This window comes from Gossypium hirsutum, chromosome A13, assembly GCF_007990345.1.
Source record: "Gossypium hirsutum isolate 1008001.06 chromosome A13, Gossypium_hirsutum_v2.1, whole genome shotgun sequence".
Lineage (NCBI taxonomy): Eukaryota > Viridiplantae > Streptophyta > Magnoliopsida > Malvales > Malvaceae > Gossypium > Gossypium hirsutum.
Genome location: NC_053436.1, coordinates 108,311,227 through 108,321,970, shown reverse-complemented (window position 1 = coordinate 108,321,970; position 10,744 = coordinate 108,311,227). Strand labels below are relative to the sequence as shown.

General features: G+C 30.5%; 1 protein-coding gene across 1 annotated transcript; it reads left to right on the top strand.

Moving 5' to 3' along the window:
• The first annotated feature begins 1,171 nt into the window (after positions 1-1,171).
• Positions 1,172-3,851, top strand: LOC107938033 (probable 2-oxoglutarate-dependent dioxygenase AOP1). Its single transcript, XM_016871067.2, has 3 exons — positions 1,172-1,634; positions 1,969-2,293; positions 3,363-3,851. The coding sequence occupies exons 1-3, from the start codon at positions 1,258-1,260 to the stop codon at positions 3,633-3,635; spliced, it is 975 nt and encodes a 324-aa protein (XP_016726556.1). The 5' UTR covers positions 1,172-1,257; the 3' UTR covers positions 3,636-3,851.
• The last annotated feature ends 6,893 nt before the right edge of the window (positions 3,852-10,744 follow it).

Below are 10,744 nucleotides of genomic sequence, written 5' to 3'. Positions count from 1 at the left end.
ATGTCATTGTCATAAAATATTAGTAATTTTTTACCCCAAATCCAAAACCTAGAATCCTGAATCTTAACCCCGAACCCAAACTCAAACCATGTTCCTTTCCTCGAACTTGAACCTTGAACCCCAAACTCGGGGTCAAGTTTAGATTTGAGGTTTGGGATTTAGGATCAAGGTTCGAGGTTCAAGGTAAGAGTTTACGGTTCGGGGTTCAGGGTAAAAAATTTACCAAAATTATGTGTCAATGACATGAAAAAAATTATTAAAATGTCATTAAATAATTGAAAAGAGATCATAGATGATGTGGTGGGAAGGATCCATAAAATAATTTATTGCTCAGAGGCGAATCTAGGAGGCTGGCAGAGGCCCCGTCCCCTTAAAATAGAAAATTGCTATTTAGGCTCTTTAAAAAATTTTAAAATTTTAAATTAGTAAAAGTAAAATTACACTTTGGCCCCCTAAAATTATAAAAAATTGATTTAATCCTTTAAAAATTATAAAGATATAAACTATAAAAAATTAAAATTTCATTTCCTCCCACAAAAAATTGTTCTGGCTTTGCCCCTATTCTTGTTGTTAATGACACGAAAAAATTTGTTGAAATATCAGAAAAGGACCTTAAATGATGTGATGGAAAGGATCTATAAAATAATTTCTCATTGATAATGAGCTTCTCATGCATTAATGTATAACTTTTACATTTATCTTTACTTTATTTTATTTTTTTAACATTTTCGTTTAAATACTTTATCTTTAAAACTTTAAAAAATTCAGTATCTAATTTTTTAAATTTACCAATAATACCAAAGTAGGAATTTATTTTTGGGACCAAAGTACGCCCCCGGTTTTGCTTGGTTAATGTTTTTATCTTCATGTGAAAAATATTCTAATATTGGCTACATAAATTAATAATTAATATATGTTTTAGAGTCGTCATGATTTTGATATATGCTTTGAATGGTTTAAAAATATACATTCGAATCATATATCAACACACTCCACCAGTGCACGCCCCTGGTTTAGGGATTGTTATATCTTTGTTTTCAATTTTTTTAATCGATGAAATTTGAATCTTGAATAACCTTCAACTTGTGTTGAGAATTAGTAAACAAGACTCGTCGTGATTTTGATGGATGCATTAGGAAATGCTATAAATAGACGTAAATCTCTACGTAAAGAGAAACCAAGTTAATTTACAAGCTCATTTAGTCTAAGAAAACATTTCCTTAGAGCATAGATAAAAATAAAATAAAAATTAAGAACATGGGTGTCAATGCTGAAATTGTAGTCCCAGTCATTGAGTTCCTGTCATCGGATTTAGAGCGAGGAACTGATGGGTGGCACCATTTGTGCAAGAGGGTTCGAGAGGCTTGTGAAACTTACGGTTGTTTCGAGGTGGTGTACGAAAGGGTATCAAAGAAAGTCCGAGAGGAGATGTTCGGATTGGTGAAAGAATTGGTCCAGGTCCCATTGGAGAGGAAACAAAAGAACGCTAGTCCCTTGCCTTACCATGGCTGGGTTGGACCATGCAGTCAAGTTTCTTTGTTGTATGAAGGCTTTGGACTTGGAGATGCCTCTAATTATGACTCAGTTAAAAGATTTGCTCAACTTATGTGGCCTGATGATCACCCACGCTTTTGGTAATAATTTTTTTTATGTTTTAAATTTTTTAATTATTTTGAGTTACTCATTGAGTCATCTTAAATTTGGATAATTTTCAGTTTAAATTGAGTGAGTTCAAATTATTGAGTTTTTATAGTTACATTGAGTAGCATCGAATTTGAATTCAAGTAAATCAAATTGATTTTTTTATTCAAATTGATTTCAGTAATTTGTTGGAATGTTTTTGAGGAATGTAGGGTTTTTTTTAAAAAAAAATAATTACAGTAATAATATGAGATGGGATTCTAATTTCATGCAAGTGTGACTACATGTGGTATTATGCATGTCTAACTGTTTGATGTTTTATTACAGTGACACCGTACACACATTGGCGACACAAATGGAAGAGTTGAATAAGTTGATCTGGTTAATGATATTTGAAAGTTACGGATTAGGAGAGAAATTTGAGTCACTGATGATAAACTATAAAACATTGGTGCGGATGATGAAATACATGGCCCCTCCACCAGGGGAGTATGAGAGTGGACTCTTTGCTCATACAGAAAAACCAGTTAGCACAGTAATTTGTGAGGATCAAGTTTCAGGGCTAGAAATTGAGGTCAAGGATGGCCAATGGATCAAGTTGTCTAATTTATCTCCTTCTTCCTTTGTTTTTGTGGTTGGAGATCCTCTCAAGGTACGTTGATGTATATCGTTAATATCCCGTTTTTAATTTACTCTAAACTTAATTTGCATGATCTATATAAATAAAATATGAAAATAGAATATATTTATACTCTAGATTTTTTTAAAATTGATTTAAAAATAATAATTTTGATTTTTACTATTTTTATGAGAATAATTAGAAATTTGAGATTTTCTTTAATATTTTCTTCAACCTTTAGTTGAAAGAAAAAAAAAAGCCAACGGAAGTCAATTATTGTGAATTGTAAAAGAACTGACTTTCACAATCATTGACTTTGTTTGGAAAATGCCTTGTACTTTTTTCTTGATAGAGCAAGTTTTTTCTTTTCTAGTTTACTATAACATAAAAAAATATAGTGATATGTGATAATATTATTTGTTAAAATATTACACGATAATTATGTTAAAATATTTAACCTTTCTGCATTCATTATTATACAAAATTATGGGTTAATATCCACTCAATTACTTTTCGTTCATTAGTATGGAATATAATGATATCATCATTTAAATGCATATAATCCACATGTAGGATCTATTTATTAAATATGAAAATATACTTAAAAAAAGTGATTAAGCATGCATAGGATATTAATGAATGTAAAATACTGAAATGGATCTTAACCCATAAATTTATATTAATGTATATAAATAGAACTTAAGCTAAACTGTTTTCCTAATGCTATCCTGGGTTTAGGTTTTTTTTTTTAATTCAATTCAGTGCTTGTAATAATTTGATAACAATTTTTTTTACACCAGATTCAATAGGGATGAAGCCAAAAAAAAACTTAAAAGGTTAAAATTAAATTAAAATATTTGAGTGGGGCAATGTGCATTTTTGCCATTGTATTACATTATAATTTCTTACTTTTTGAAGAGACTTAAGAATATTTTACCATCGTTTCAAGGGGCAAGGCCATGTCGCCTAGCACTATCCTCGACTCTTGAGCTCGATTAAGTCTTAAATTCAAACATTGAATAGCTCTCTTCTTGCTCCTCAATATATATAGATTAAATTACTACCATAAAATATTTATTCATGTTGATTTTAAAAATCAAAGGCATGGAGTAATGGGAGATTGAAAGCAGTAAATCATAGAGTGATGATGAGTGGCGATAAAGATCGATATTCAATAGCAGCCTTTGCCATTCCAGGTGAGGGTACCATAATTAAGACACCCAAAGAGCTTATAGATGAGCAACATCCTCAGCTTTACAAGGACTTTGATTTCATGGACTTCTTTCGTTTTGCCTTTTCGGACCGCGCAAAGAACATCGAATCCGGCGAGCAACTCCACGCCTTTGCTTCTCTCTCACCACCAATTTCCGATTAAAAGCATGCCCGCTTTGACAAGTTAAAGCCCGGTTTTCGCTCAAAATTGAAGTTACATATAATAAATTGAGTCCTTTACCGTATTACTATAATCGTGATTTGCGTTCTTGTACTGTATTAGTATGTTATAATTTGCAATAATCACGCAATTGTATCGTGTTAAATTTATCATGTATTGTTGTTTAAAAAATTATAATAATGTGCATCGATATCTTAACCTCGTTTGTAGAATTTTTTTTTATATTTATAGTTGATGAAATAATTATCGTTTAAATAGATAAATAACAAAGAGTTCGAATAACGATTCTACGGTTAAACTAATAATTTTAAGAAGGGAAAGACCTGATTGATTTAGCACTATTGAAGATATAATTTAAAGATTTTGAAATTTGGAAACCATTAGAATGAGGGTAATAGTTTAAGGGTATTTGGAGCTTAATTAACTAATTTTTATTTTATTTTATTATATATTTGAATTAAAATTAATTTAGAACGGAATAATTTTAAGACACTAAAAGATAAATAGTACGAATAATAATTTTACAGTGTACTTCCTTTGCTTGCTAATATCGTATTATAGGGCTAGAAAATGAAACTAAAGATCAATTGAGTTAGGCTCGATCTAACTCAAATCGAGTTAGGAAAAGAAATTTTTATCTTTAAATCGATCCGTATTTAAACTAAATAATTTTAAATTTTAATTCTATAAACATATAAATATTAATATAAGATTATATTTGAATATATTAATGTTCTTAAATAATAAATGGAGTTGTACTCGGGGGAGTGTAGTGAAGATTCAGGCGGGCCATGCTCCCCTAAAATAGTAAATTTTTAATTTAGGTTTTTTATAATTTATAAAATTTAAATTTTTAATTTAGGTTTTTTATAATTTATAAAATTTAAAATTAATAATAGTAAAATTATATTTTGACCTCTCAAAAAATGATAAAAATTTGATTTAACTTTTTAGAAATTATAAATATATAAGTTATTAAAATGATTAAATTATATTTTTACTATTGTAAAAATATACAATTTAATTCGGACCCAATAAATGTTTCAAGCTTAGCTACTGATTGTACTAGATATAAAATTTTCTTTAAAATCAGGTCACTGTCGACTCAATTTGACTCTTGTACCTCTCTAATTCCATACTAATGATGCGGACATGTTATCTTCTATCTATTTGTATATATTTGTTTTCCTAACCAAATACATAACTATAAAAACGACCGACTTGAACTATTGATTTATTTTTTTTTTCATATTGCCGAAGTTGAAAATTAAGATATTGAAAAAAAATTGCAAATATTGTATTATTATTGACAACTTGTCTATTTCTTGTTACCAGTGCAGCTCCCTCGTTTATGATTATAGGTCATATTATTATTTGGTCACATGGGTAATGTTATTATATTCGTGTGAAAAAATTCTAATATTTATTACATAAAATTAATACCTAACCATTTACAACGTTTAATTAGGAAAAAAAAATCATGATGGTTTTGCTGGATGCCATAAATTACAGTATTTTTTATCTGCATGCATTGACGTTCAAATTTGAGAGCTAACAAGTACCCATCAATTACACTGATATTTGAACTGGGAAAAAACGGAAGGCAATCTTCTTATTTATTGATTTTATCTTGGCTATAATGGAATGGTTGATCGTATAAATTTTGCTTCGACCAGTGCATGCACCTCCTTCGTTTTGCTTCGATAATCAAATTAAATAACTGGGAAGTTAACTGAGTTGCTTCTTAGATTGTTTCTATTCGCCTCGCCACCTTTGAGAAATTGCTATAAATAGACGTAAAACTCTACGTAAAGAGAAACCAAGTTAATTTACAAGCTCATTTAGCTTAAGATAACATTTCCTTAGAGCATTAAAAAAGAATTTAGAACATGGGTGTCAATGTTAAAATTGTGTTTCCTCTCATTGAGTTCCCTTCATCAGATTTGGAGCGAGGAACCCATGGGTGGCATAGTTTGTCAAACAAAGAATATGTTGATATCAGATATAATAACTATAAATAGCTCTTCAATTACATTGACTTATTAGAAGGCAGGGGCCAAATCAAGGGCTAGAAAATTTTAAAATTTTAAATTTGTAAAAGTAAAATTATACTCTGGTTCCTTAAAATGATAAAAAATTTAATTTAATTATTTAAAAAGTATAAAGATAAAGGCTATTAAAATGATCAAAATTACATTTTTACTATCGTAAAAATTATAATTTAATTTTGAACCCCTAAAAAATTCTCTGACTTCGCCTCTATTAGAAGGTCCATTTTTTCAAAAAAAAAAAAAACATACTCTTGATATATTTCATCTCTCGCGCACATAACACCCATCATATCTTTTATTATTTGGTGATTCTTTTGAAGGAAATCTTTGGTTTTTTCTTTGATTAAGCTAACTCTTAGATTGTTTCCAATAGGACTTATCTTTATATATTTTCTTTTTCTATTTTAATTTTGTATTGTTATAAGTGTTCGGCATGTTCTTAAGTATTTTGCTTGGTTTGCTTTTTATTGTTTCACTTGTTTTTAGGTGTTTATGGTCTCACTAGTGATTTGAACTTGAGGTTTTCCTAGTGGTCTTACTAGCTATTTGCTAGTAGTGTAACCTTTTTGGTTTATTAATATTTTGGCTTCTACTGGTATGAGTAGACCTTGTTTGTTTAAGGCTTAGTGGTGAGTTTGGTCTATGAATATTATGAGCTTTTCAAGGTCCGTTCTCACGGTGACAGGTATGCAAAGGAAGACGCTGCTGGAGGTTTGTTACTGCTGATATGTTTTGATTAGATACTGTTATAGGTTTTTTTGGAATTGAGTAATGTTTCTTGATGTTTTTGGTTTGGGTGATGTGTCCAACTATTTGGGTATGATCTGATTGTAAAAGCTTTGTGGCATTTGTCAGTGTTGCCTGACTAGGTGCTTATGTACTCTTTTAATGAGCGAAAAAAAATATTTTGGCTTTGAAAAAAAAATCCAACGCATGTTATAATTTGAAGAAACAAGATTTACCTTTAAATTATCTTTACCATTGAAATTGTCGTAACCATTTTTTTGGAAAACGGGAATCGACTTGAATTTAAAAAAATGAAAATGAAAAATGGGGAGTCGCCACCAATCTTTTTGATGAGGTGTGATCGGATCACCTTAAATTAATCATTTTAATAAAAGTCAAGATTTACTAAAACGATAATTTTTGGTCTACGAAAAATTAGGAAAACGAGTTCGGGAGTCGGTTACGCACGAGGAAGGATTAGCACCCTCGATACGCCCAAAATTGGTACCTAGTTGATTAATTAATGTCTTAGTGTTGAAAATTTGAAAACTTGAAAGAATTTAAAATACGATCCCTCTTTGTAAAAAAGGCTCAAATGTTAAAGACCTTCTCGTCTCGAAGTAATAAATACCATGTCCAGTAAGTTAGGACACGACATATCGAACTTTGAGAACGAGCTTGCCTTTATTTAAAAAAAATTCGCATATTTTAACCCCCTTTTAAAAGGATATTCGGTTGGTTAGGGTAAACGAGAAAAATCGAAACCCAGTAAGTTAGGGCGCGTTTCCTCGAATTTCCAAACACCGAATATTGCCTTTACTTGTGAAAATCTTATTTCAAGCTAACAAAATGTCATACCCGGTAAGTTAGGGCACGACACCTCGTATCCTCGAGGATAAGTATTTTTTAAAACTCGTATTGCGGTTTAAAAGAGTATTTCGTATTTAGGTTAAATGAGAGAAGTCGAAACCCAGTAAGTTAGGGCACGATTGTCTCGAATTACCAAATACGGAATATTTACTTTTACGAAAGAATTTTTATTGGGTTGGATAAAACCTAAATTCGTGATGGAACGAGAAAAAAATGCATAACAAATAAAAATCGATAATCATAACAAGATAAACATGAACACAAAGGTGAACGACAACGATAAAAACAAAGATAAAATAAATGCGTCAAACGAATAATAAGTAAATGAAATAGTAAATAAGCTAAAAAAATATTTGAAATTAAGAAAGAACTAGTAGTAAACGAATAAATATTATGCAGAACTATTTAAGGAATGATAGTAATGATAATAATATTAATGGTTATAATGCAAGGAATAAAATCTTTAAATTTGAAATGATGTAAAAATAAATAAATAAATGATATGCAATGAATGAGGAATAAAAATAAAATGAGATAATTTGAAGAGTAATAGGTAAGGATAATACAATAATATTATAGTAATAATAACAATATAAAAATAGCAATGATAGTAATAAAAAATAATATATTAAATAATAGCAAATAAAAATAGTGCTAATAGTAATAATAGTGATAATAATAATAGTATGAAAAATATAACAATAGTAAAATAATGATATTAATACCTAAATATAAATATAGATATAATATCTAAAATATAATAATAATGAAAATATAAATACATAAGAAATATAAATAGATGAGGAATAGGAAAATAAACATAGATGAAAATATAATAGTCATAATACAATAGTAATAGTAATTACAAAAATGATAAAATAAGATAATAATAATAGTTGTAGTAGTAGTAAAAATATAATAATAATAATGATATATTAAATAACAAATAATATAATAGTAACAATAATTTAAAAAAATGATAATAGTAATAAAAATAAAAATGATGTTGATAATAAAAAACTAATTAAAGTTTAAAAACTATATAAAAGTATATAAATAAATAAAATAATAACGAGAGTAAAAATAAAATACGATTATATAAAGAAAAATAATGAAAATAATATAATAAATGGAAATATAACAACAATAGGAATAGATAAAAAAGATTAGATAAATAATAGTAGTTTTAGAATAAGAAAATAAATATAAATAGGAATGTAGTAATAATATATCAGATTAGTCTAATAATAATAACCAGTAAGTAAATAAAAAAGGAAAATAATAGTGGCAATAATAATATTAAATTGGTTAATACAATAATAACAATACCACATAAGTAAAAAGAAGATATAATAATAATAATAATAATAATAATAATGTGAGTAGATACGAAAAGAAAATATATGATGTAATAATAATAATATAGAATTAATTTGTCTAATAATATGATAATAATAATGATAAAACTAATTAAAAGGCTGAAACTAAATGAATAAAAGATTTAATTGAGATTAAAGTGAATTAAAAAGGTATAAATTGCAAGCAATAAAAGGAAGGCTGATAAGGACCATAATATATATCATGCTCCGAAAATAATGGGGACTAATCGGGTAAATATCCCTGGTCCCTATGTGCGCAATGTTTGCAATGGACCAAAATGAAACACAATTAAAAACACGGGGTGAATTTAAGAAGACAAAAAGGCTAGATTAAAGCAACTCAAAATGCAGAGGGATCAAAAGGATAAATAACCCTTTTTAAACAAAAATGCGCAGATGCTGAGTGGAGCGGGTCGGATCGCCTCAAAACGACGTCGTTTTGGGGTGTTTTGCAGCTAAATGAAACGGCGTCGTTTTGGTAGTATTATAAAAGGCCAAGTTTTTGCAAAAAACTTCATTTTCCTTCTCTTTTCTTCAAAAAACCTGAGAGCATCCTTTGGCCCTCTCTCATTCCCCTTTGGTCCGGTCACCGGATCGTCCCCGTCTGCCACGCCGGCCACCGTCGTGAAAATCCAAAAAATGGTATACTTTTTTATTTTTTATTTATATATTCGTGTATGCTGTTTTTTAAAATATAAAATAGAGAAAGATATGTATGAATGGGTCCGAAATAAGGAAAAATAAAAAGAAGATGGATAAACCTTCTGCTCGAAATCTTTGGACTGCCTTCTCTGTTTTTCGCTGCGACTTTATGCTTATCTTTGGATCTGTTTTTGTGTTCTGTATCTAAAACCAAAATGTTGTTCTTATTTCACTAATGCCGAATGTTACAAATGGTAATGGATTCAGCCTTTTATAGGCGTTTTTTCTACAACTTGCTTCTTGCTTTCTGTCTTGTCTCGTTAATGCATTGCAGGTGCTTATGGCAGTGGACTTGATGGGGCAGTGCTACAGCAAAGATGGTGGATGGGATGGGGAGCATGTGCTGAACGGCTAGGGTTTCCTTAGCTTTTTCTTTTGTTGTGTGTGTGGGCATGGGTAGGTTTGGGTTTAGTAGGTTTAGGGGTTTTGGGCCCAAAATTGGGCTTCTACAGCTGCCCCTCTTTGCTTGTTGTCGTGTAACGAGAACAGAGCAAAGACTTAAGAAAGACCAATTTTGCCTGGTCTCACTGTGTCTGGACTTGTTTAGTGCTCATTTTCTCCAGGTAGCTTTATTCCAATCTTGTTGCTTCGCTTCGTTTCACTGCTCTACTGCAACTTCAAGAAGGTAAGGTTTGTTTTGATCTGCTCCACTGCAACTCCATGGAGGTAAGACACGTGACTTCAATTAATTCCACTGAAATTTCAAGGAGATCTGCTGTTGCTTTTAGCTGCTCCAATGCCGTTTCAGGGAGAAGATATTTGATTTTCAACCTGTTACCCTACTGCTTAGGGGGTTAAGGCTTGTCATCATTGATCTGTTTCCCCACTGCTTAGGGGTTTAGATCTATAAATTCAACCTGTTACCCTACTGCTTAGGGGTTTAAGGTTTGAAAATTTGGCTTGTTACCCTATTGCTTAGGGTAATAATATCTATAAACTTCAACTTGTTACCCTACTGCTTAGGGGGTTAAAGCTTGATGGTTTGAATCTGCTTCACTGCATTTGAGGAGGCAAAATTCGATGTATTTGATCTGCTCCACTGCAACTTCAGGGAGGCAAGATCTGTGATTTTCATCCCATTACCCTACTGTTTAGGGGGTTAAGGCCCATCTTCTTTGATCTGTTTCCCTATTCTTAGGGTGATAAGATCTGCAAATTTGGCTTGTTACCCTATTGCTTAAGGGGGCTAAAGCCCTTTGAATTCAACTTGTTACCCTACTGCTTAGGGGTTTAAGGTCTGTACATTTAGTCTGCTCCGCTGCACTTCAGGGAGATAAGGCTAGTGACTTCAATCTGCTTCGCTGAGGCTTCAGGAAGACAGGATTCGCTGGATTTGATCTGTTCCACTGCAACTTCAGGGAGA

Bases quoted from the DNA above. Each gene is read 5' to 3' on its own strand.
- LOC107938033 (XM_016871067.2), top strand. From the start codon at position 1,258: ATGGGTGTCAATGCTGAAATTGTAGTCCCAGTCATTGAGTTCCTGTCA. The intron at 1,635-1,968 runs GTAATAATTTTT...GTTTTATTACAG, and splicing joins GATGATCACCCACGCTTTTG to TGACACCGTACACACATTGG. The intron at 2,294-3,362 runs GTACGTTGATGT...TAAAAATCAAAG, and splicing joins TGGTTGGAGATCCTCTCAAG to GCATGGAGTAATGGGAGATT.